The 27,227-nt window shown below is 39.9% G+C and overlaps 1 protein-coding gene across 9 annotated transcripts in view; it reads left to right on the top strand.

Moving 5' to 3' along the window:
* Positions 1 to 27,227, top strand: part of PPP2R2B (protein phosphatase 2 regulatory subunit Bbeta) — a 476,090-nt gene that overhangs the window by 395,647 nt on the left and 53,216 nt on the right. For all 9 annotated transcript variants that reach the window (XM_025388122.1, XM_025388121.1, XM_025388126.1 and 6 more), the window contains one exon: positions 23,753 to 23,930. In XM_025388122.1, the coding sequence (XP_025243907.1) occupies positions 23,753 to 23,930 (178 nt within the window). The remainder of the gene's footprint in view (positions 1 to 23,752; positions 23,931 to 27,227) is intronic.

The raw sequence follows: 27,227 nt of genomic DNA, 5'->3' as shown, positions 1-27,227 counted from the left end.
TTTCTACTTATCGTCTAATAGGGGCAGAAATCCCATAGTTGGAATCATTATGGGAGAGAGTCTAGGGCTTTAGAGTGACAACTCCAGGTTCAAACCCTAGCTCTGTCTTTGTATGACTCTGAACCTTTTACTTAAGCTCTCAACATATCAGTTTTATCATCAAAAAGGAGGGATAATATTATTTGAAGTATCTCATAGGACTTGTTATCAGAAAAAAATATTAGCACAGTATCTGGCTTTTAGCACTAACCATTCAATAATAGGTAGCTAGCTCCAAGATGGAAATCAGGAATGCTCAGAACAGAGAGATAACTGGGAGACTCCAGTTGCTACTTTTGGATAGAAGAATACATTTACAAAAGAACACATAAGAGGGAAGAGACTTCTAACTTGGTTGTATGGTCAGAGTTTATTTGCCTAAGACATACTGATCTCAACATGTAAGACTTCTTAGTGATTATTTCCATCCCTTACTGGAAGGAAGTTCCCCAGAGAATGGGAAACTCTGCAAGTGCGGATCAGATGGTGATGAAAAATAAATCGTCATTTGAGATTCTGGGGATAAAAGGAGGTAAGTGAGTTCACCCTCTAATGCCTGTTTTTGAAAAATCAGTAAACTTTCAAGTTCTCACTGAGCTAAGAAAGTTATATGCTCAAGAGTCATTCCTTTCTAGGGAAGAAGCTGCAGTTATGTGAGTGGCCTCTGGGCTGATGGCAGCTACGGTTGTCTGGAAAGCTGTTAAAGTCAAGAGTCTAGTTTCGAATCTTCCTTTAGATTCTCTGCTTCAATCATTAGTCACCAAAAATGCAGAATTCTCAGCCTAGGCCATGGATTTCCCCTCAGGTTAAGAGATCCACTATCAAATATTAGATTTTCTGTCTTTATTTTCTAGTAGCAATTAAAAAAAAATCTTCTAAATAGGTTACTTTTCCTTAAATAAAAACAACCCCCCAAAAAGTTCTGTTGATATTTTCTCCTCTGTCTTGACCACTAAGGGAAAAAAATATCTTTTCTTCCAGCACAAGTTCATTATTAACCCATTTAACATTTGCAAATTCAGATACAACATAGACATTAGTTCTGACTTTCCAGAAATCTCCCTCTTAATTGGACTGCTTTCCTATAAAAATCATCCTGCCAGCATCTGTGGTAAGATAGATTCTGGAAAAACAATGTGCCATGCCAAATTATCAGGTAGAATTAGATTGCGCTATATTTCTGTTTGATAACAACACTGTGCCTTTGCATAATTCTTGCTGATTATCAGAAGGAAAAAACCATAACTCAGACAGATGAGCTTTATTGGCATTGGTCCCTTCTAGGAAAGAAAGAAAAATGTATGAACAGAAGCATTTGCAAGTGCCATATATGTTGAGAGAATGAAATTCCAAACAGTCTGTAAACTTAGCTTCCCTGCAACCTTAAAAAATAAAAATGCCTCCCTATATTTGGTGTCATAACTCAAGATCTGGGTTTATCCCATTTTCTATATTTCAAGACAAAAAAATTTACATGCCTATAAATATATCTAGAATAGAATGTCATTTTAAACTAGAGAGTTCTCGTGAAGGAAAAAATAAATCGTTGGAGAGAGTTATGAGTCAGAGTCTTTATAGAACTTGGAAATTAACAAGAAAGTGTTAAATGAATACTCAAATAGAACAGCTGCATGTACTACTTATAGAGGGAGGGAGGTTGGTCTGCCATCTTTATTTGTTTGCATGCTGAACCAAACTATGGTGTCCGTTTTCCCTAGCTGTCTTTATCCATCTCAGTTTCTGCAAGCAGTTTTCTCTGTTGGGATAGATAATGTAACTTTAATCTGGAACATGCGAACAAGGTCTGCTTACCCTTTCTGTGTCTTTCAAGCATTCCCCCCACCCCCGTGTCTCCAGCAGTATCCTCAAGAGCTATTTTTTTGCCTCTAAGTCCAGATTCTACCCCTTTCTCTAGGAGAATCCACAAAAACCTTTTGAGCTCTTTCCCTGAGCAAATTCAGGACTTCTCTGACTACTCAAGACTCAGGAATATTTAGTCTCTGTTTCCTGTACCCCAAACAGCTTCAGATGTCCGTCAGTACCCAGGGGCAGTTGTGTGGTTTGATCCTTGTTCAACATCAAAAACCAATGCTTTGCCTTTTGAGGACTGGAAAACAAGAATGTTGCTTCATAATCTTCCCCTGGGAAATTTACATCTCCTCTTGCCTCCTTGGATGTCTCCCATTGTGAAAGCGGCAGCAAATAATTTTGCTTCCCTATGTCTTTCTTTTTGGCACATTCTTACTTGTCGATCAATAAATTACCCCCTGCCAAGCTCCAGCAGCCTGGCTTCCGTCTTCACCACTTACATTCTCCTTTTGTGTTTAAAAAAGAGCTCATTATTTTTCTCTTAACCTCTAGTGAAATATTCCCTTTATTCTCTCCCTTTGTTTTGCTTATCGTTTAACTTAATGCTTAGTCCAACAGTCCCCATCTGTACCTGCCTCCGAGTCCTCCGCATTTTCCTCTTTAATAACCAGAAGTTAATGAGACCACCCTTGGAGTCACATGCTCCTTTTCTGATCACACCAGGATAAGGAAATGGGATTTAAATAGCAGTAGCAGGTAATACAATAGAAGAAAAGCCATAGGCAGGGATTCAGCCAGTCAGGTAAAACAGAGGATGTAGTTTCGTGCTCTCTGGGATGGATAATGTCTCCTTTTATAGCAGTGCCTCAGTTTTCTCATCTGAGAAGTGAAGTCAGCCGTCACTTATAGTATCTGCTTCATGCAGTACTTGTGAGGATTAGATGAGATAAATTACATAATGTGTTTGATGAAGTGGCACACAGGAAGCCCACAGTAAGTATTAGACATTACTGTGTCATGATTATAGGAAGCAAACATAAAAGACAATCCTACCCTTTACTAGGTTTGAAAGCTGCAGTTATACATGGGTGAGAGACAGAGGCATTCAATGTCCAGCCAGGAATCCCAGCTCTATTTGTTTATGCAAATAACTCATCAAACCCACCATTTAGCAGTTCTTAACTGAGAGAAGGTATGTGAAATAACATTGAACAACCTGAGGAAAGAGACATGTTTTTCTATTCTCAAGACCCAATATTTTGCCTGACACAGTACATTTTCTATAAATATTTAAAATCAACGTACATGAATCACCTAACATTACCACCTTTGTGTACATCATTGTGATTCCCAAAGTCTGGGGTATGTGTTTCTGTTGATATAAGACACAACTCTAAGTAATATTGAATCACATAATTGAGGAAGTTACTCCTTTCTGTCCTGCTTTATAAATTATTATGATTACATCAAGCCCAAAGTCTCACTTTGATGTTAATATTTTTTAACCTCTAATAACACTTACAAATCTTGATTTTTTTTAAACTGAGAACTGACCTTACACTCTGTCTTTTCAGGTGACTATATCTGGCTAGAATTTAAAAACCATTTTTATTGTATTTATTTTTATAATTTTCTTCTTTTATGACAATTCATAGAAAACTGGTTTTCCATGTATTACAGTAATGTAAAGTTCCCTATGAAAGTAAAGTTAGTTAACTGAAAGCAAATCAGTTTAAAGAAAATACTAAGTGGGCCCCGGGCGCAGTGGCTTATGCCTATAATCCCAGTACTTTAGGAGACTGAGGCAGGCAGATCACTTGAAGTCAGGAGTTTGAGACGAGCCTGGCTGACATGATGAAACCCCGTCTCTACTAAAAATATAAAAATTAGCTAGGCCTGGTGGCACATGCATGTAGCGCCCGCTACTGAGAAGGCTAAAACAAGAGAATTGTTTGAACCCGGAAGGCGGAGGTTGCAGTGAGCTGACATTGTGCCTCTGCACTGCAACCTGGGTCACAGAGCAAGATTCTGTCTCAAGTAAATAAATAAATAAATAAATTACCAAATAAATAATAGTACAGGTAAAACAGATAAGACAAGAAAATCTGAAGGGTTTTTAGGACTGAGTTTTAGAAAGCACTATTCTAATTTTCCCTCAATTATTTGGAGAGCTTTTAAAAAAAAATCAGTATACCTAAACCTTACCTCAGACCTACTGAGTTCATCTCGAAGTCTGTATTTTCTACTTCTCTTTAAGAACTCTCAAGTGATTCCTATTTTTTAAAAAAACTGGTTTAGGAATCTCTGAATGAGAAAAATCAGATTTTGTTTTTAAATTCTTTTAAATTCACTCAACAAACATTTGTTGAGTATCTATTCTGCATAATGTCCTGTGTCCTGGATGCCAAGGATATGATGGAAAATAATACAGATACTGTGTTTATAGATACTGTGTTCACTGAGTTTTTGCCTGCTTATGAGCTTTGCTTCTATGCTAAATTACAACCTGAAAGATATAAAAGTGTCATAATTTTGTGAACATTTTTTGGTTATGATTCTGACATTGAGTTTACTGCAGAGAGAAGCCTGAAGCCAGCCTTATTTTCCCTCTAATACAAGAGGAATTCATTTTTAAAGATCTAGATAATCCATAAATCTTCTTATACTCAAAATATAATAACATCACCAGAAAAAAATGCCATGGTATTGAGCATTCTCTGTAAGGTTCAGATGGTATTTGAATCCTAGTTCTGCTGATCCTGAGGACCTCATGACTTACTATGTCATTTAACCTCACTGAGCCTCAGCTCTTTAAAGTCTGTAAAATATTTATAGTATCAATCATGCAGGACTTTGTGAAGCTTAAAGGAGGTAACGTATGTAAAGCATACAGGGGACAGTAAGCGCTTTTTAAAAGGTCATTAAAGTGGCAGTTTTACAGAGGTTAGGTTCCAAAGTCATCCCATAAAGCAAGTACCAGGTTGGATAAAAATACTCTTGAAAAATCCCATAAATCACCCATAAGATTTGTTTGTATTTATAAACTCTATATAGAATAATATATACATATAAATATATAGGATATAAAGAATAATGTAGAATATAAGCTATGCAAACAATATGAAGGGCCATTTGTGAAAAATACACTTCCTTAAACCTTAGTAACTTATTCAACATCCCACGATGCTCAGAGATGAGATCCACCCATCACCGTCGGTCTGAAGAAAAAGCAGATTAACTCCCCTCCCCCATCTCATATTCACTGGGACCTCTGACCCATTATTTAAATTTGTTTCCTTCCTTTGTTCATTTTATTCTAAGCATATATAGTTGAATTCACATATTAAATGCATATGTGATGCAATTCAGTACATAATTATATTCCTAGATTAGAGGCAAAATAAATACTCAATAGAATATAAAATAGGAAGTCAGGTACCATAATTTGATGTTCAACTACAGTGATTTTAAATGAACTGCACATTTGTTCTCTTTCCCCTCTCTATGATTAGTTTTCCCTTCTTTTTAGGTTTTCCTTTCCTTTCTGTTAGCCTCAGAGCTTGATGGTTTTTAAAGGAGGTCCTCTGCTTTGGCTATTGGAGAAAATAATTTCTATTCCTTCCTTCAGGAAGAAAATGAATTAATGGAGTCTACAGTCCTCAAAGGCAATAACCTCCATCCATTCCACCCATGCCCTGCTTCCTTCCATTCTATGGCAATGCAGTTCACAACATTTGGGGGCAAAGAGGTCAGAAAGCAGTACAGAAATGGATGGCAACCTTGAAAACTTGAAGGGAATAGATAGGATTCAGAGTTCTAAAAGGATAGAGCATAGTGCTGGGACATGTGGAGAGAAAACTCAACCATTCATTTGTAGAAAGTGGAAACACAGCCAAAGTAAAGTTGCAGAAAAAGATCTCAGGGTTTTAGTGAATAACATAAAAGTGTTACTTAAAAGTAGACCAGGTGTAAGTCACCCCAAATAGTGCGTTGTTCCAGAGGAAGTAATTACCTAATTTTCTTCAGTTCAGGATAGATTCTTACTCTAATATGGTTTGAGGATCTAGTTTTTAAAAAGAATGTGATTGCCATGAAAAGGCCTCATAGCACTTCTAAGATTGGTAGGAAAGTTGGGGGAAATTATAAGGGAGCATTACATAAATGGGTTCATTGCCTAAAAAAGATTGAAAGGCAATTATAACATTCTAAACCAAATAAAATTTCTAGCTAGGGAATAGTGACCACTTGTGCTTTGCCTTCCTTGTACAAGACACTGTTAGAAATCTAGATTAAAACACTAGGAGCTCAAGTTACAAAATGATTCCAGGAAGGTTGTCAAAATAGTGACAGGTTGAAGAAGGAAGCTAGAGAATTAATCATTTTCTTTAGGACTCTTAAAAGTATACAATTATTCTTCATCATAGTGGGTACATACAAGAAAGGAGGAATGAAAAGAGCTCTGTTAACTGCAGCAGTCGGGTTCTGGGATGATTTAGGGATATGGATGGGTGGATAGAAGTGAAGTGAACAAAGGAATATCCTAGGAAAAGGTGTGGATGTGATTGTGAATATGGGATGTCCAAGGGACAATGATGAGACCCAATTAGAGGGCTCTGACGCTTTCTTCTTCCCACTTTGTTTCTCTGCCTGCTTGTTTCCTTCTCTCCTTTCTGATAGCACTGAGCAATTGGGCTGAAAGTGTTATAAAATCTGGGCTGGAGTGACTCATTGGAGGCCATATTCAGACTGGTAAACAGATGAAGTCATTGGTAAAAAGAGGAGAAAGGGCCAGACATGCAGAGAGAAGGCGTTTAAGAGACCAGGTGGCCCCTAGGCGAGACAGACAAAGAGAGAAACAGAAAAACAAAGCATATTTTTTGAGGTTCCTAACAGCTTGCCAAGTCCCTGTTCTATTTCATATGCTCCATTTCTGTCTCGATGATCTGTAATATTTTTCTATCCTTCAATAATCCTTTTGGGTTTTTTTAAGTAAGTTTAGGAAGGTTTCTGTTCTTAAAATCTAAAGAGCCCAGACTAGACTACTACTTCACCTCTCTGCTTTCTTCTCTTTCTCCATTTTTATTTCTGAAAGCTTGGCATCTTTTTACTCTATAGAGTCTTATTTCTGCTTCTTTTCTCAGATACTCTCTTCTCTTGCTCATCCCATCCTGTTTACTGTTTATCTCCTTTGTGTGTGTATGTATGTGTGTGTGTGTGTGCCTATTCCTGCTCTCTCTCTTTGGAACCAGCAAACCTTCCTCTCTGGAGTTATTTCTTCTTCATCCACTTCATATAACAATTTATTTTCTAGAATCATTACATTCAAATTCAGCTCAGCCATTGGGGAAGAAAAGATTTAAGGTCTCTCCCACCCTCAAGCCTGAATTCAGAACATTGCCATTGTCTTCTCCACCTCCCTAACTCATTTGTTCATCTTCTGATCAATAGCCTTTATTAGACAGAAAAATCCAATTATTCAGAACCTACTGTTCAGTAGATTCCTAGCACCATCTCCCACATTCACACACATACCATTTCCTACTTCCGTATTTTAAGAGAAAGTGACAGATCTAGGAGGAGAGGTTAGGAAATCACACTCAAGTTCAAAACAGTCAATAGTATAGAATAGATTCAACTTGGTATATTACTTCATTTGAAAAAAGACCTGGGAATTTTACTTGATAATATGATATGGACGATTACAAAGGGAAGTCTGTTTTAACGTACAGAAACAGAAAGCACATGTCTTCTTTGGAATAATAAATGCCTGTGTTCTGAACTGGTAGATTGTGTTCAGTGGAGCAAAGCATCTGTGGAGGCCAAGTGACCCTAACCATTATTGAAGTGTGAAGATTGGAGGCTGAGTCTTGGTATAATCTATCAAACTGGAGAGGAGATGGGTTGAGAGCTGTCCTCAAGTATCTGAAGTGCCATTGTGCAGAGAAAGGGAGTGGGCTGACTCCCTGTCCACTCTGGGAACAGGTGGACAGTTCAGGAAAACAGATATAAGCTCACAGGAATGAGGAAGTTGTGCTCATTAGAGATTCTTAAGTTTTCCCAAGAAGAGTCCAGTGCAGACTGAAGAATCTTAAGAATCCTGCCCTGACAAAACATTAAACATGACGTCTTCCCTTCCTTTTCTTACAAAAGCAATGCATGTTTATAGAATCCAGTCAAATAATACTATACTTACGGTTCCATATCTCAGGGTAACTAAGGTTGCTAGTTTGGTGTGTGTCTTTCCATACCTTTCTCTGTATCTATGAATACGTATTTTAATATTAATGAATGAATAGATATGACTTTGTTTTGTTTACAAAACTGAGATCACACTAGACACATTACTCAGTAATATAAACATCCCTCCAGGCCAATTTACCTTCCTTGAAAGAACTGCAGATATTCTAAAGCATAGGTAAGCTATGACATCAAATCATTCCTCCATTAATAGATATTCACATTGTTTCTAGATTTTGCTATAACTAACAGTGCTACAATACATGTTCTTAGACATACAGCCATACCTTGTTTTATTGCATTTCGCTTTATTGTGCTTCACAGACAGTATGTTTTTTTTTATAAGTTAAAGGTTTGTAGCAACCCTGCAACAAGCAAATCTATTAGCACCATTTTTCTAGCAGCGTGTGCTCATTTCATGTCTCTGTGCCATATTTTCATAATTCTGGTAATATTTCAAACGTTTTCATTATTATTCTTGTTGTAGAGATCTGTGATCATTAATCTCTGATGTTAATGTTGGAATTCTTATGGAGTGTTTTGGGTCTCTCATTTTAAATCAAAAACTAGAAACGATTAAGCTTAGTGAGGAAGACATGTCAAAAGCCAAGATAGGCCCACCACTAGGCCTCTTGTGCCAAAGAGTTAGCCAAGTTGTGAATGCAAGGGCAAAGTTCCTGGAGGAAATTAAAAATGCTACTCCAGTGAGCACACAAATGATAAGAATGCAAAATAACCTTCTTGCTGACATGGAGAAGGTTTGAGTGGGGTGGATAGAAGATCAAACCAGCCACAACATTTCCTTAAGCCAAAGCCTAACCTAGAGTAAGTCCCTCTCTTTTGCTCTATGAAGGCTGAGAGAGGGGAGGAAGCTGCAGAGTAAAAAGTTTGGAAGCTAGCAGAGGTTGGTTCATGAGGTATAAGAAGCCATCTCCATAAAATAAAAGTACAAGGTGAAGCAGCAGGTGCTGATGTAGAAGCTGCAGAAAGCTATCCAGAAGATCTAGTTAAGATCATGGGTGGTGGCGGCTACCCTAAACAACAGAGCTTCAGTGTAGACAAGAGAGCCTTATGTTGGAAGAAGATCCCATCTAGGACTTTCATAGCTAGAGAGAAGTCAATGGCTGGCTTCAAAGCTTCAAAGGACAAGCTGACCCTTTCAGTAGGGGCTAATGCAGCTGGTGACTTTAAGTTGAAGCTAATGCTCATTTACCATTCTGAAAGTCCAAGGGCCCTTAAGAATTACACTAAATCTATTCTGCTTGTGCTCAAAATGGAACAGCAAAGCCTGAATGAAAGCACATCTGTTTACAGCATGGTTTACTTAAATATTTTAAGCACACTGTTGAGACCTACTGCCTAGAAAACCAGATTTATTTGAAAATATTACTGGTCATTGACAATGCACCTAGTCACCCAAGAGCTCTGATGGAAAAGTGCAAGGAGATTAATGTTTTCAGGCCTACTAATGACATCCATCCTGCAGCCCGTAGATTAAGGAGTCATTTTTGACTTTCAAGTCTTATTATTTGAGAAATACATTTTGAAAGACTATCGCTACCAAAAATAGTTCCTCTGATGGATCTGAGCAAAGTAAATTGAACATCTTCTGGGATGCACTCACCATTCTAGGTGCCATTAAGAACATTCATGATTTAAGGAAGGAGGTCAAAATATCAACATTAATAGGAGTTTGGAAACATTTGATTCCAACTCTCGTAGATGACTTTGAGGGGCTCAAGACTTCAGTGGAGGAAGTCACCACAGTTGTGGTGGAAATAGAAAAAAAAAAAAAAAACTAGAATTAAAAATGGAGCCTGAAGATGGGTCTTAATTGCTGCAGCCTCATGGTAAAACTTTAACAGATGAGGAGTTGCTTCTTATGGATAAGCAAAGAAAGTGGTTTATTGAGGTGGAATCTACTGTGGTGAAGATGCTGTGAACCTTGTTGAAATAACAAAGGATTTAGAATATCACGTCAATATTAATAAAGCAGTTTTAATAAAGTTAATAAAGCAGCGACAGTGCTTGAACGGATTGTCTCTAATTTTGAAAGAAGTTCTGTGGATAAAGTGCTGTGAAACACCATCATATGCTATAGAGAAATCTTTCTTGAAAGGAAGAGTCAATCGATATGGCAAACTTAATTGTTGTTTTTTCAAAATTGCAACAGCCAGCTGGGCACAGTGGCTCACGCCTGTAATCCCAGCACTTTGGGAGGCCAAGGCAGGTGGACCACAAGTTCAGGAGTTCAAGACCAGCCTGGACAAAATGGTGAAACCCCGTCTCTCTACTAAAAATACAAAAATTAGCCAGGCGTGGTGGCAAGTGCCTGTAATCCCAGCTACTTGGGAGGCTGAGGCAGAAAATTGCTTAAACCCGGGGGCAGAGGTTGCAGTGAGTCAAGATCGTGCCACTGCACTCCAACCTGGACAACAGAGCAAGATTCTATCTCAAAAAAACAAAATTAAAAATAAAAGTAAAATAAATTGCAGCAGCCACCTCAACCTTCAGCAACTACCACCCTGATCAATCAGCATCCATCAACATTGAGTCAAGACCATCTACCTGCAAAAAGATTATGACTCACAGAAGGCTCAGATGATCATTAATATTATGTAGCAAAAAGTAATTTTTACTTTAGGTATGTACCTTGTTTTTTTAGACATAATGCTGTTGTGCACTTAACAGACTACAGTATAGTGTAAGCATAACTTTATATATACTGGGAAAACAAAAGTTTGTCTAACTTTATTGCAATATTCACTGCATTGTGTTGTTCTGGAACTGAACTTGCAGTATTTCTGGGACATGCCTGTATATTGTTATATAGGGATGTTTTTATAGGATAGTTTTCATTAAAGTAGGGTTTACTAAGTCAAAAGATGTGTAGATTATTTTAACAGCTACTTCAAGATTCCCTTCTGAAAATCTTGTTGCAGTTTATGCTTCCATGAGTAAATGTTCATTGTTTATTCCATCTCCAGGATAGGATGTTATATTTTTCTTTTTATACATCCAACTGAGAGGCAGCATAGTGTAGTGGTTTAGAGTTAGGACTCCCTTGGCTGGAAATACTGAGTACCTGTCTCAGCTCCAGCAAGTACTAGCTGTGTGCTTTTAGCTAGGACACATTACTGCTTTGTGGCTCAGATACGCTGATCTGTAAAAAGAGGATGATATGAATACCTACCTCATAAAATTGTTATGAGTGTAAATGAATTAATAGTTTTAAGACTTATAACAGTGACTGGCATATAGTAAATTCTTTATGAGCAAAGTTTAAAAATTAAAAGATTCATCAGATTAATCTTCTATAAGATTAAAGATTTTAAAAATTTTAATTTGTATCTCTTTACTAATGAGTTGGACATGTTTCTATTTATGTCTTGGTCATTTTCTTTTCCCTTTTTCTGAATTTTTCATTCATATTTTTGCCCGTATTTTTATTGAGCTGTTTGTCTTTTTACTAATTTTCATGAACTCTTTGTATATTATAAATAGTAACCCTTTTCCTGTCATTTTTATCTTCCATAAGTGATTTCCTTTTAATGATTATAAACATAATCAGAATGTTTTAAATTAACATAAAAAAACTTCAATCAGTATAGAACTATAAAAATCATTTTAAACCCATGGTCTTAGTCTATTTTGTGTTTGTATAACAGAATACCACAGACTGGGTAATTTATAAGGAAAAGAAATTTATTTCTCACAGTATCAGAGGCTGGAAAGTTCAATATCAGGGCGCCAACTTCTTGTGAGAGTCTTCATGCCGCATAACCCCATGGCAGAAGCAGAAGGGCAAAAGAGCACGCCAGTGGGGGGCAGACATCAGTTTTTAACAAGAGGTCTTATTTGATTCTGATACTCGGCCAAGATTGGGAATCAGACAGTGCAACCCTGAAATGTCAATCTTAAGTCAATTTGTTTCTAAATCAAAGTGTTGCTAGTAATTACTACTGCCATCTGTTGGTGGGAGGCAGAACTGACATGCTATGGATATCTACGAAAGGCCATGTTTTTTAAATTCTTAGAAATGCATCTTTGTGTTTATCCAGACCTTTTTAATGTAAATGACTTCTCAGGTAACTTCCAGCTGTAAGATTCTTGAAGTTAATATCAAATTTGTATTTATCTTCTTAGTTCTATAGATTCCACAGTAATAAATGACAGAATGCAGTGTGATACTTCTGAGGCTTGGTCAATCTTCGGTGATCAAAGATTCAGTGATGAGTATCCTAATAATAGGAAAAAGTAATACTTCATCAATACCAGTTAAAAAACAGCAAAAACAATTTTTGTGATTAATCCTAACCAAACTAACCAAAAATTAAACCAGTGCCTCTCCCAACTCCACTCTCCCCAGCTATAAATGTTAAATGAAATTTTCCTCTACCGGGGTATTTTAAGATGTCTCTTTTTTTTCTTGTGGCATTACACAATGTAAAACATCAAAGGAGATAACAGGAAAGGCAGTGAACAGAGAAACACACTTTAAAAAATAGTGATATTGGCATAAAAAGTAAGTGTCTGGGGGAAAAAAATAAGATAAAACTGGCAGAATTACAGGTTTCTGCATGAGTTGGTAATTAGATAGTGAGTTTATCTTCTGAGAAAAAGGTATCTTTCCTCTCCTTTTCATAGTCAGGCCAAAAGAAGTCAAAGACACAAAGAGCATGAACATTTTTTGCCATGCAAACCATTTTTGATGCATTGAATTGAAAATATATACATTAATTTCCCAGGCAGCTTTTATGCATTATATATTATTCTTATAGCTGGCCATAGGGGATAAGTCTTTCAAATATATATTTTATATGTCTTTGAAATATAGATATTAAACACAGATATTTGCATATATTTATGTATATATGTATATAATATATCTATGTATATGAAGTACTTTTTTAATCCAAAATACCTTCATGAACTGAAACTTATTGCTGGCCTATTGTGGAAGTTAGTACTTGGTTTCTTCTATCCACTCTAGATTTGGACTGTGTTCCAGGAGAGTGTCCTTAAGACTTGGGTTTTTCAACCTTGGAACTGTTGACATTTTATGCTAGATAATTTTTTGTTTCAGGGAGAGCTGCCCTGTTCATCAAAATGAGTTTAGCCACATCCCTAGCTCCTGCACACAGATGCCAGTAACATCCGCTCTATTGTGGCAACCAAAAATATCTCCAGACACTGCCCAATAGCAAAATAGCTCCTAATTGAGAAACACTGATTTAGAGGATTGAATGCTTATGGCCCTGCTTTTGTGGGGTGAATTGTCATTTCTTTACAAACAACTTATCTGATTCCTCAATCTAAATTAGAGCCCCTATTTCTTTCTCTCATGAAACAATATACATCTCTTTGTAGCATCAGTGACAGTTTATAACAATGCATTTACTTAGAGACATTAGTGTCTTTCTTCCGTGTTAGACTTGAAATTCTACCCCTTAATCTGTTTTGTTCACTCTGTACACATACTACCTAGTACAGTGATTGGCACTTAATAAATGTTTGTCAAGTGAAAGAATATAATTCTAAGATCTTTAATGACTTGAAACACAAAGCCTGACTTGGTTCAAAGAGGTTTTTCTTCTCAGGCTTATTTCAATCTATATGACAAAGCCAGTAAAAGAAGAAATTAGGGACATATTGAGGCTGTTGAAGGGTGTGAGCAGGGAAATCTCAAAATTATATTATTTGGATAGGATTCCCAGGGGGGTTTGGCGGGGTGCTGGTGAGTGGCAGTTTCATTCTGGAAACAACAGCTCTGATATGTCACTGTAAGCCAGAGCCAGCCTATCACTCCTGCTTTCTGAACTCCATCCACCATTGATCCATGGAAGAAACAGGTTTTTTGACCAAAGCGAGGTTTAACGCTCCACTAATTCTTTGAGGGAAAATGCCCCGGAACCAGGAGAAAGATATCTATAGAAAATAAACATCAGTATAGATAGCACAAGTGGCCTTTAAATGCTTCTCTTCACATTTTTAAAAAATGGAATTAAGATGCATATTTTTTAAAATGAAAAATGACTGGCATTCTTCCTACTGAAAATGAAAAGTAATTTAATTTGTTAGTGGTTTATTTTATTTGACAGTCATCGTACATACTCGATTTGGTTTGTTACACCGCATTACCCTTCAATAATGGGTACACACAATGCCAGACTCTGCCCCCCAGGTTGCTTTGATAACTGGATGAGCGTCCATATTGTTCAAGATTTTCATGACAATGAGGATGGAGCTATTTGCAAAACTCCTAACCAGGAGAGCTTTCAGCTTTTTAAGTTCTCAATAAAGTTAATTGCTATCTAATGACCAATCATTCCCCTAGCTACTTTTCCTAAGCAACCTTACATTGTATGTGACTGAACTCCCTCGGTGGATGGAAGAGATGCTAAAACCTCATAGTCAATATAGAAAAGTCAGAAAATCTTCCCCAGGCAATCTTTCAGAATGAACCATTTTTTTCTACAATTGGAAGTTAATGGTAAGAATGCTAATAATAGCTACCATAGGAGCTGGAGCCAGACAGCCGACATCCAGGGACAGTTCTACCCTGTGGCAACCATATGACCGTGGGCAAACTTCATGACCTGTGTTGCTTCAGGAGTTACATCCATAAAATGACAATGATCTTAGTACCTACTTCATAAGGCCATTGTGAAGATTCAATAACATGATGTGCATAAGTGTTTAGGACAATCCTGGCACAAATCATGTCTCCATGAATGTTTCTTCGTTAGACAGTATGTGTCAATCCTTGTGCGAAGTTCTCTTAACAGTGCTACTGAAGGTGTTACATATCCCCAACATTAAGGAAGGGAATACTGATATCAAGAAAGACTAAGCAACAAGCCCAAGGCCACATGGTTAGTAATTAGCACAGCCAGGATCCAAGCCCAAGTCCACATAACTCCAAAAATCCTCTTATACCATTCAAATTGTGTGCTTGTGTACCTCTAGAATTTTGAATAACTATGTACTTTCTTGAGCATTTTAAAGTAGGCAACTAAGCATTTCCATTGTAATGTTAAATAATTGCAGAAAATGTGATTTCAGAGTATTTTAACCGTTAGCAGTTTAAAACTTTTATATCACCTTTTTATTGCAGCCAGTGGGATTTAAATACCTCATTACTGAATACTCACCAAAACCCACTAAAAGAATATGTGAACAAATGTTTTTAAGTCAGAAGCTTTATATTATTATTTTTTCTTCTTCAAACATCTATTTTTACTGCATTTCCCCTAAATCATGTTAAAAGCTTTTTTGATCATTTCTATAACAAATATAGATGTAAATAGATTTTTTCTTTTATGAATATGTGACTGTAAGACTTTAAAATTATCTTCTGGGTTTAGTTGCTGCTTTGACTATTAATAGAACATAATACATCAAAACAACATAAACATATAATTCTGACAAATGATGACTAAATATAAAAAGTAAAATTTTATTAGAAATGCATATCGTAATGAGCTGGGGATGGGGGTGTCTATGGGACCTTGATTAAAAGTATCATGCAGATGACCCTCTCAGAAATGTTTATGAATTGCATAGTACACCTTGATAAGATTCAGGATAATTTAAGGTACCTCTTCTATATCTTTCTTTTGCAAAAGGAAGAAGGAGAACCTAGGCTGTGGGTACTCCTGAGAAGATCTGATTTTAGGAAGGAGAACATGGAAGTTAGGAATGAAGAAATGAATTTCCTTAAAACTTTTTCACATAGTTCTTAGAAGTCATCCACCACTACTGTTCCTGGGGGAACAGTATTCTCACTGAGGACAGCTGCTCTGTACCACCAAGCTGTATTCTTTGGAATTAGGATATTTACAGGAGGACCCAATGATCTCCCATTTTTATAACAACTCACTCCCTCTTCCTTGAAAATGAAGTCTGGGTGCCCCTTAGCTATTGGCTTTATCCCAAACCTATGGCAGTTGTTACTAAAAAGTCACAAAGGCTGTTTCTTGAAGGAAGCCCAGTGAAAAGGCAAGGTGATAAGTTTGAAGTGAGGCCGGAATCTGGAATTTCCAAGCCCCTCTGAGAGATTTCCCATCTAGTGCCTCAAGATGGGATAACATATTCACCCTCAGGTTCTCCACTGGACCTCAAACCTGTGGTCCCAGAGCACCAGGGTCAGGGTTTCCTTATACCTAGGATGAGGTGGACACCCAGGACTTCTGTTGTCATCTTTGTCTTTTCTAGATCAAACAGCCTTCCCAAAAGGGATGGTTTGAGTAACAAGAGGGAGGGGGTTACATATTGCCTACCTCCCCTAAGCTTCTCAAGGATACTCTGGCAACTTCTCAGCATGTAGTAGATGCTCAATAAATGTTTGTCAATGGCTTTATCTGGGGCCAGTGTGTGGTTATAACCTTCCTATGTGCAGTTCCTAATTGGTGATACAGAACCCACCAAACCCCATGACCTTGATATATACAGTCAGTCTAAATGTAGAGTAATCTCAATTATTTGGGGAGGGGAATGGGGAGTATCTATTGAACACTAACAAGAGATATGGAGCAAGTGTGGATTTAAATTGATACCAATTTTTTCAAAAGACCCTATAATGTTGATTATGTTGTATAAATCACAATGAGCTGGGGACAGGGATGTCTACGGGGCCTTGATTAAAAGTGTCATGCAACTGTCCCTCTCAGAAGTGTTTATGAATTGCATAGTACACCTTAGTAAGATTCAGGACAAGTTAAGGAACATTTTCTACATCTTTCTTTTGCAAAAGGAAGGAGAACCTACGCTGTGGGTACTCCTGAGAAGATCTGATTTTAGGAAGGAGAACGTGGATGCTCCTTCCATAACAAAATTGATTATGCTTATACGTACCAAGCAATGGTATTCAAAGGTTTGTCTGTTGAGGTCAATGAGATTTGACCTAGAGTTACTGAACAGCTACAATTCATCCAGATCTTACAGACAGACATCTCTCTTTTCTTCCTTCTCCATGACGTCATCTTTCCTGTTCTTTATCTCCTGAATGGCCATCTTTTCTCTCTTCTCCGAGTCTTGCCTTGAATCTGTCAATTGACTGGGCTGCTGGAGGTTGCCATGGTAAACACAGCTGTTGTTTTTTCTCTGTGAAAAACTCCTCTCATGAAGGCGCATTGAGGGGAGTCCTCCGATGGCCTCCCCTTGCTGTGCCTTTTCACAGATGTTTTTTAAACTGGAGGCTTCAGGGGCTTCCTGTTTTCTAGGGCTCTACTCTGCTTTACTTGCATGTCTCTGAAGCAAGGCACCGTGACCCGCCAACCCCCACTTAGGTGTCATGGAAGATTGTGAAGAATGGCTGGTGTGGTCACCAAATAAGCCAAATGACAGCAACATTCATTTTGTTAGTAAATGGGTTCTGGGAAGTGAAAGATGATCTGGTATTTCCCAAGAGAAGAGGCAGGAAAGATAATAAGAACCTGGGGGAGGAAGACAGAGCAGATGGGCAGAGACAGAAGGAATGGTGAGGGAGGGTAGAGTCCCGTATCAGGCAGCTACTCACAGGTAGCCACTCACGCCTCCCTGAGCTTTCCTCACCCTCACAGCAAAGATGCTGGTCCGGCCCTGACTACTGATCCAACATCTTCTCCAACTGCCATGCTTCCTTACTCACTCCTCTCCAGCCATAAAAGCTCTTTGCTGACAGGTACAATGGTGCGTGCCTGTAGTCAGCTACTCAGGAGGCTGAGGCAGGAGGATCACTTGAGCCCAGGAGTCCTCGGCTGTAGTACCCTATGCTGATAGGGTGTTCACACTGAGTTCACATTAATATGGTGACCTCCCGGGAGTGAGGGATCACCAGGCTGCCTAAGGAGGGGTTAACCTGCCCAGGTCAGAAGCAGAACAAGTGAAAACTCCCATATTGATCAGTAGTGGGATCATGCCTGTGAATCACCACTGCACTCCAGCCTGGGCAACATAGCAAGACCCCATTTCTTAAAAAAAAGAAAAGAAAAGAAAGAAAAAAAAGAGAAAAAAAGCTCTTTGCTATTGTTCCTCCTGTACTCTAAGCACACTCCAACCTCAGTGCCTTTGCATTTCCTGTTCCCCCCGGCTGGAGTGCTCTTCCCCACAGAGCTGCATGGCTCCCTCTCTCACTTCATTCAGGTCTCTGTTCATACACCACTCCCTCAGAGAGGCCTTCTATGACCACCCCACCTCAAAGAGCACACCCGCTGCTTGCTAGTCCCTTACCCAACTCAGGTTTTCCTCATGTACCCATACACACAAGAACTTATACCCCACAGAGTGTTCACTGTTGTGGCCCCAGCCCCTATAACGTATCTGCTATTGAGGAGGGATTTCATAAGTATTTGTTGAATGAATAACTAATTACTGACCTCACCCTAGAAGCACAGTCACCCACCTGTATGTGTATACCTTGCTGTCTCTCCTCTGAGTTTGCACAATGCTAGTCCCTCTGACTGAAGCCCAGTTCCCTCCCCTCCCCATCCCCACCTCTCTTTGGGGACCTCCCACTCACCCTTCAAACCCTGCCTAGCTTCATAGTCTTCTCCTTTCTGAGGTCTACCTTGGGATCCCCAGGCAGGACCCCTTTGGCTGATACTGCCTGGGCAGTGCCTGATGACCTCCATGGCAGCGTGATCGCCCTCGCTGTCTCCCTCCCAAGCATCTGAGTGTGCTTTAAGCGACTAAGGGCATAGACTGCTGAGTCAAGGGGTGGAAGGAGTACCAGGCCTGAGCACTCGCCCTGCCTCAGACTCACTGCGAGCCTTCAGACACCTTCACCTTTCTGCCTCAGCTTCCTCATCTGTGCAATAGCGATTGTAACATCTACCAAGTTAACTGTAGGATAGCAACAAAAATTCACTGAGGAACTGCTGAAGTGTTTAAAACACTCTAAGCAGTCAGTTGGGAAGGGGATAGACTGGAGGCTGTGCGATTTGAGGTGGGATGGTCATGGAAGGCCTCCCTGAGGGTGTGACATTTGAGCAGGGGCTGATTGAAGTGACGGGGGAAGCCGTGCCACTCTCTGGGGGGAAGAGCTTCCCAGGAATATTACAACTGAAATACATCTCTGTAAGCTTTATTGCAGATTAGATTCTGGCTGCTCTTTTGGGGCTGGTACATTATTTGGTTGATATTCTAATGTAATACTGGGTGTCCAGGCAAGACACAGGACTGGGATGCATGTCCTTTGAAAGCAGCCTAGGAGAATGAGCTGAAACTCAACCAGGGCCAGAGAGGAGGGTGAAGCACCTGAGGCAGGGGACATCACTGAATTCCAGCAGCTCAACACAGAACCACCTGCAGGTAGGCCAAGGACTGGCCGCTCAGAGGGCCAAGGACTGACCGCCGTTCATGCAGCATGTCCCTTGTCTCCGTGTTGGTCCTAGCCCCATCAACGACTCTGCCGAGGTGGCTCAGACAAAGTTTGAACTGAATTAAGACGTCCTGGCCTGATCTGAATTTTGTCTGGCTCTGCTTCTGTCATTTGACAAAAAGAGGTTCTGGTCCTGTGGAGGATGGTTCAGGCAGATGGTGTGTGGGAGCAGAAGTCTGGGACAGGAAGCAGAGACCCAGGCTGTGCAAGCAACCCTGGAAGGGTGACCATGGTGCTTCACCTCTTGGACCTCAATGTTCTCATCTGTAGATTTCAAGAACTGCCCTGGCTACTCGCTTTCACACTTTGCTTATCTACAGAAATAGTTCTTTCAGCATATTATTGAGGATGCAAGCATATAATACCAAGAATAATGAAGGAGGAGAGGCTTAGACACTATGGCCTCCCACTATAAGACTCCCACCACACACACAGATGATGTCCTACGAAGAGGCTCTAAGGGTCCCTCCAAGCCAAAATGTTCCCTGATTTGATGTCACATCCATACACCACAGAACCTTTCCGAAGTGTTAGGTTAAACCACATGAGATTGCTGATATTTGACAATTTTTGACTTGCAAAAATGGCAGTTTTGTATTTCAACCTAATAGTTTCATTCACAGTAGTGGCTAGGTGTGCTCATTCAGGAACCAAATTAACTGGCTTCAGATCCCAACCCCCAGCTTATACTTTGTGTGACATTGGACTGGATACTCTACCTCCCTCCACCTCCACCTCCCTCCACCTCCCCTCACCTCCCCTGTAAAATGGGGCAAACAGAGGAATCTAGCTTGAAAGGTTAGTTACTGAGGGCGCTGGAGGAGATAACACCTTGGAGTTGGGTGGGTCAGGGAGTCAGGGATTCTAAACGCAGCAACTGGCACAGGAAGCTCTCCATGTATGTTTCCAGAAACAGCCTTAACAATTGCCTGTGGGCCTGACTCAGGGAATAGTGTCCAGATCTTCTTCTTGCCTGGCCTCAAAAGGAATATGTAGCCAGAGCAGAAGAAAAACAGTCAACGTGGTTTCCTAATCAGTCCATCCTGTCCTGTTTGAACCACCAAACTTCCCTCTTTGTCCTTGTGAGGGGAGTCACTGGGCAGCAGACAAGCCTTTACGTAGGCCTGGTACTGATGTTGGAATACCATGAGCGTCATTCAGCTCTCCATTCCCCCTGTCTTATCTGGGCAAAGCATTAGAGGCTCCATCCCCAGATACCTACACGGAGCCCTTCCCCATTAAGTGGTACATCATGGAATATGTCAGCCTGAATTAGCAGGCAGGCCCATCACATTAAGCTGAAGCTGTGGGCTGGCAGCTCCCACTCTGTAATGCCTCTTATTCCTGGCTGCATGCTCCCTTCCATGTCGCCACAGCCACAAGAAATCTCAACAGACAATGTACAGTAACTGAGAAGGCCCAGGGAAGAGTTTAGGAGGAGCCACAGGAAGTCCTGCAGATTCCATTTCTTTTGTGACCTTTGGGTTTCTGCTTTGAGCTCTGGTACCTCCTGATGGCAGAGGAACCAGGTAGCAACCAAAAGCTTCAGGTGGGGAGCTCCTTTGTGACAAACTATAAAAACATGGCACACATTTCTGAAAGAACAGATGCCCTGTTCAAATACCGTGAACACCTACAACACCTAATTGAGGTTTCTTAACCACTGCACTACTATGAATACCGCTACCATTATAACTACCAGTAACTAGTTATTCCATAAATTCTCCTGGCAATTTATGTCACTTTCAGAGCATTTATCACTTCCTACCCTGTATGATATTTCAATGTGGTGTGGTGCAGTGGAAAGAACATGCACTTTCCAGTCCCCGAATTGAACCTAGCTATGCTTCCTATAGCTGGGCAACCCTGGGCCAGTGGTGTAGCCTCTCTGTGCCTGAGTTTTCTCTTTGTATGAGTACCTATTTCACAGAGCTCTTGAAAGAATTACCTGAGATTATGTATGAAGAATGCTTGACACAGAGAAAATACCCAATAAATATTTCGGTGTAGAGTTTCTGAGGACAAAGTCATGTTTTTATCCATCACAATGCCTTAACTCAGGCACGCCCTTAATTGATGTCCGAGAGTATATGATCTTCCCTTTAAAAATTCTACTTCATTCGTCCTTTAACTTGTTTTCCATTGTACATCCAGACTGATCTAATCAAAACCTGGATTTAATTATACCACAATCATTGCAAATCCTTTCATTTTTTACCCTATTCACTTGGAATAATGGCAAAACTTTTTGGGGGGTGTTGCTTCCTACCTACCCTGTCACCTCATCTCCCACAATAGCTCCCATCACTACTTCTATCTCAACTACAGTGACCTATCAGTTTTTCACTCTTGCTTTGTTCACCTCTACCATGGGACCTTTGCACATCCCTCAGACACATTCTCCCTTCCACTCCCCTCCTGGCCTGGTTAAATCCCTACCCATCTTTCCCATTCCAACACACTCACACATTCTCAGGAAAGCCTCTTCAGTTCTCCCTGAGCAGGTTAAATCCCTCTTGGCAGTATATCCTCTCTTTTGCACACCTAGCCCTTTTAATTTTGTCTATCTCCCCTGACAAGAACAGGTATATGATGCCAGGACCTGTATCTGGTTCTGCTCACCAGTTGAACCCCCCAGGACTTTGTGTGGCACTCAGTAAATACTGTTGAAAGAGTGGGTAGGAGGATGCATTGGAGGTCAGATCATCTCAACAAAACCCCAAACCACCCTTTGTGATAGTGAGGGCACAGGGAGCACGGTCACTGTTTCGCAGACAGTGCGACTGAGCTCGAGCTCAGGAGGAACAGGTTCGTTGCCCAGACCTCATAGCCTGTTGGTTAGTGGTGAATCTGATCAGAACCCTGGTCTCCCAGTCCCTGCCACACACACTTAAGCTATAGGGCCATTATCCATAATTGGGATGGGGGACCACAAAGACTTTCCCTCCATTTCCTAGTATTTGGAGGACCCCTGACCCTTCTACAGCCACACCTCAAGTCACCTCTGGTTTCTGGATTATCAAGTACCACATCTGTCTAGAATTCTGTTTCCTCTGAATCATTGATTTCATTTAAAAACTCCCTCATAGATGAGTTAAAGTCCCTCAAGTCTGCACTGGGAGAATTCTTTTTTCTAAAAGGTTATGTTATGTTGGTGAGGTGACTGCACTTCAGAAAAGTTAACTTTTGTTTTTCTTCTCCTCGCCACCTGGGTTGAAGCCAATCCAGAAGTCAAAGTCTTAATCTACCACCTGGTATCAAATCAGTCGGGGCTCAGTTGCAAGAAAATGATTTGCTTGAAAAGAAAATAGCTTTGGGTATTTTATTATGTTGTTTCTATTAAGGGACCACACCTGTGTTGTGGGGTTTTCTTTGTCTTTGGTGTTTTTTTTTTAAGTCTGTTCCCTCTCAGGCATTCGTGCTCTTATTCTTTTTCTTTGGAGCCAGTTCACCCAGAACTCAAAGGAGGAAGAGTGATAAGTCTTTGTTCATGTTTGCCAGAAAGACAGTCATGTATGGGGGACTATTTAGCTGCCGATTCTCTGACCCACCAGACAGAAATCATTTAATCATGTGTTCTCACTCACTCATTCAAGAAATACTTACTGAGAAGTTTTTATTTTTCAGTAAGGTGACCATATCATTAATGTCCAAGCTGGAACAGTTTTGCATGTAAAAGTGGACACTACCTGGTTCGCACTCTAAGGCAAATATAAACCAAGATTTTCTCAGGTCAATCAGATGTCATTGGGTTCCCTATGTATTAGTGGCTGAATCTGGACTATTAGAGTCTTGGGTGATGCTAAAGTTTCTCAAAATCCCCTTAAGGATTAAGGACAAAGCCAGGAATGGGTGTAGGCTTCCAAAGGCATGAGATGAAAAGATATAAAAGATAAATTTAGATTAAAGTTGAACTAGACATTTCTAAAATTTTCTCACAACTTCCTTTTTAAAATAAATTTCATGTTTTAAAAAAAATGGAACCATGTCTCTGGAAGGTAATGACTCCACAATGGAAGCCAAGTTCCCCTGAGATGAGGCTACCTGGAGGGGCTTAGAAAAATGTTTAGAATTTATAAAGAATGAAATTTTCCATCAGGGCTAAGTGATGCTGATATCTTTTGAAAGAGGAGGAACAGAAGGGAACAGGAACAGTGTGTGATTTGTTATTAGCCTCTTCTTTAACTTGGAGTTTCTTCAATGCGGCTATTATTTTGTGTGTGATAATAAATGACATTAGCATGCAAACTCTTTTCCTATGGAAGATCTTTGGTTCTGAAGTGATTTGTTTCTCTTGCATCCCAGGTGCCTGTCCTGAGACCCATGGACCTGATGGTGGAAGCCACCCCGCGAAGAGTATTTGCCAACGCACACACATATCACATCAACTCCATATCCGTCAACAGCGACTATGAAACCTACATGTCCGCTGATGACCTGAGGATTAACCTATGGAACTTTGAAATAACCAATCAAAGTTTTAGTATCCTTTCTTTGTGACCAAGAATCAACTGGCCTGAATCAAGAGTATTCAGGTACGAGTGGGCTTGGGGAAAATATGGAATAGAAATGCAACATCTAGCATTTGTGGAGAACTTGCCCCTTTTAAAATGTGCTGGCACCTATGAGACTCTTTAATCATAACAATAAAATTAGGGAAATATTGTTATTACAAGTGGCGAGCCAGGGCTAGCTCTGGATTGGGACTCTGAATCAATTCCTTCATAGGGAGGCATTTATGTGCCATGAATTAAAATTAGAGATGATTTTATCAACAATAGGATAAGACCCTAGAGTTCAGATTCTTTCTCTGTTCCTTTCTCTATTAAAGGATTCACAAATCTGTATGAACTGCATGGACCACAGACATACTGGTTTCCATTATATCATAAGAGTGAAAATAATAGTGGCTGATATTTATTGAGTTCCAAGCACTTGCACTGGGAACTTTAAGTATAGCATCACATTTTTTACCTCATTGAAGTATATTATGCATATAGAAAAGTACACATATTATAATTGTACAGTTTGATGAAATTTCACAGCTTGAACTCACCTATAACCAGCATGGACATCCAGAAACAGAACTTTACTAACAATTCTTAATCCCCTATCATGCCTCTTTATATTAGTAACTTCTACCCCCAAGGACATATTTGATAAAACAACCCTGTAATGTAAGTATCATTATCTCCTGTTTAATTAAAATATAGAAAAGTCGGCTGGGAGCAGTGGCTTATGCCTGTAATCCCAGCACTTTGGGAGGCCTAGGTAGGTGGATTTCTTGAGGATTTCTTAAGACCAGCCTGACCAACATGGCAAAACCCCAACTTTACTAAAAATACAAAAAAGAAATTAGCCAGGCATGGTGGCATGCACCTGTAGTCCCAGCTACTTGGGAGGCTGAGGCAGGAGAATCGCTTGAACTCAGGAGGCAGAGGTTGCAGGAAGCCGAGATTGTACCACTGCACTCCAGTCTGGGTGACAGAGCCAGACTCCATCTCAAAAATAAATAAATAGAAATAAAAAATATATAGAAAAGTCAAAAAAATGCCAAATAGCTGGGCCAGTATTTTCACCCCCACTATGTTGACCCTCTATTTCATAGTAAAAATTGGTCATTTATTGAATACCTATCATGTGCTCCATTCCTCACAAACCTGAGGCATGAGATTTATGAGGAATGGCACTGAACAACTCAGGCAACTGAACAATTGACCTAGGTATCAATATGGGGTTTTCTCTTCCGCTTACCAGCCTCCCCTGCTCTAACTCCATCTATCCATGAGCCCTGCCTCTAAAATATATGTCAAATCAACTCATATATCCCTATCTCCACTCCTACCTCCCTACACTAGCATAAGCCACTGTTGTCTCTCACCTCTGTGACTGCAGTAATCTCATCTGGTCTCCATTCACTCTTGCTCTTTTATACAGTACAGACCCTTCAACATGTAATTCAAATATCATTCCTTCCCTGATTTAAAAAAAAAAAAAAACATTCCAGTAGCTTCCCACTGAACTCAGAATAAAATCCAAGTTATTTAACTCGGCCTATAAGATTCTACATGATCTGGAACCTGTCTCCATCTTTGATATCCAGTCATGTCACTCTTCCCTAATTCACTTTGTTTCAGCCAACTAATCACTTGTCTGTTCCTAAGTAAACCTTATTCTTCCAGTCTTTGCATTTGCTGTTTCATCTTTCTAGAAAATTTTGTCCCTAGCATTCACATGGCTAGCTGCATGTCACTATTCAGGCCCCAGAGGTACTTTTTCCCATTAACTCTTAGTATCTACCAATAACTCTCTATCCCTGTTATCATCATGGTACTTACCATGATTTAAAATTTTTTTATTTATGTATTTTTGGTTTCCTCATATTAGGATGTAAATTCTACAAGAGCAAGGGTTTTGTATGAACTATTGCTGTATTCCAGTATGTAGAACACTCTGACACATAGAAAATTATTGGACCTGTCAAGTTCGAAATAATAGTAGGGCATCAAAGTAGAGCTATCCAGTAGACAGTTGATCATAAAATCTAACCTGGAAATTTAATTTTAAGAGTTATAGTAAAGCTCCAAAAGTTTGTATATAGAATAGACCCCATAATGGCTCAAACAAATAAAAGATTATTTTCCTGTAAAGTCTAATATTGATGATCCCCATCAGCAGGCAGCCTCCTCCAATCAGTAATTTGGAAACTCAGGCCTCTTTCATCTGCAGCTCCCCAATGTTACCACGTTTATAGCACGACTGTAAAAGGGAAGGTCATGGAAGATCACAAGTGGGAGATTCCTCTGAGCCAGGCCCTAAAAAAACGTACATTCCATTGGCTAGAATTCAGCCACGTGGCCACCTCTTACTGCAAGGCAGCCTGGAAAATGTAGTCTGGCTGTGTGCCCAGGAAAAAAAAAGACCCGGTTTTGGTACACAGCTAGCTAGTCTCCACCACAGAGAGCACTCAACAGTCTCCAAGGGCTTTCAGGGAAGGCAGCTTTAATCAGGTAGTGGCAATTATGAGATATATTTGGAGGCAATGAGAACTGACCATCAGGATCATGCCTGGCATCTTTTGTTGATCACGGAACAGACTCCACATGCTGTCTGGGCCTGCCTACAGATTTTGCCTGGCAGTGCAGCTGCTAATAGAATGAGTGTGGGTGGTGGTTCCCTTTCTCTCTATCTATTCCAAGAGCCAGAAATCTGCTCAGGCTCAGCTGGCTGTCACTCTGAGCTTCTGCTTCCCCAGTCTAGGTGACATGTTTTCTGAATTTTGCCTCTAGGCCTTCAAGGGGGAGGGGAGTTTCTTTAGGCATTTTGGGAGACAGATGCCTTGGGGAGAATGCAAAGGGGAAATATTAATAGTGCAGTTTAGGTTATATTCTGCAGATGTGTGACAGACTGCCAGATGCTGGCATACAAATGAGACCATGCCATTCACCCTTAAAGCAGCCATATGTAAAATAATCATTGTCATCATGAGAATGATGATAAGTGATATCTATATAGTTCTTTTCAACCAGACCGCCCTAAGCACTGAGCCTCTCATCACTGAAGTATAGCCACCTCTAGGGTAGGAAGCGGCCGTCTTTCAAAACAGCTTCAGAAAAATACCAGCCACCAGGCAAGTCTCATTTCCACAATGCCCCTTATTCACAAAGGAGACAGAAGAAACATGGTTCAGGATAGCATAATGTGGGATTCCCAAAGCATAGTGTGGCTACTACTGGGAGTGGTAAGCAACGTGCTTCTAAGCAATACATAGACTTTTTTG

This window comes from Theropithecus gelada, chromosome 6, assembly GCF_003255815.1.
Source record: "Theropithecus gelada isolate Dixy chromosome 6, Tgel_1.0, whole genome shotgun sequence".
Classification (NCBI taxonomy): domain Eukaryota; kingdom Metazoa; phylum Chordata; class Mammalia; order Primates; family Cercopithecidae; genus Theropithecus; species Theropithecus gelada.
The sequence above is the reverse complement of the archived record's forward strand: the minus strand, read 5'-3'. Positions and strand labels throughout refer to the sequence as shown.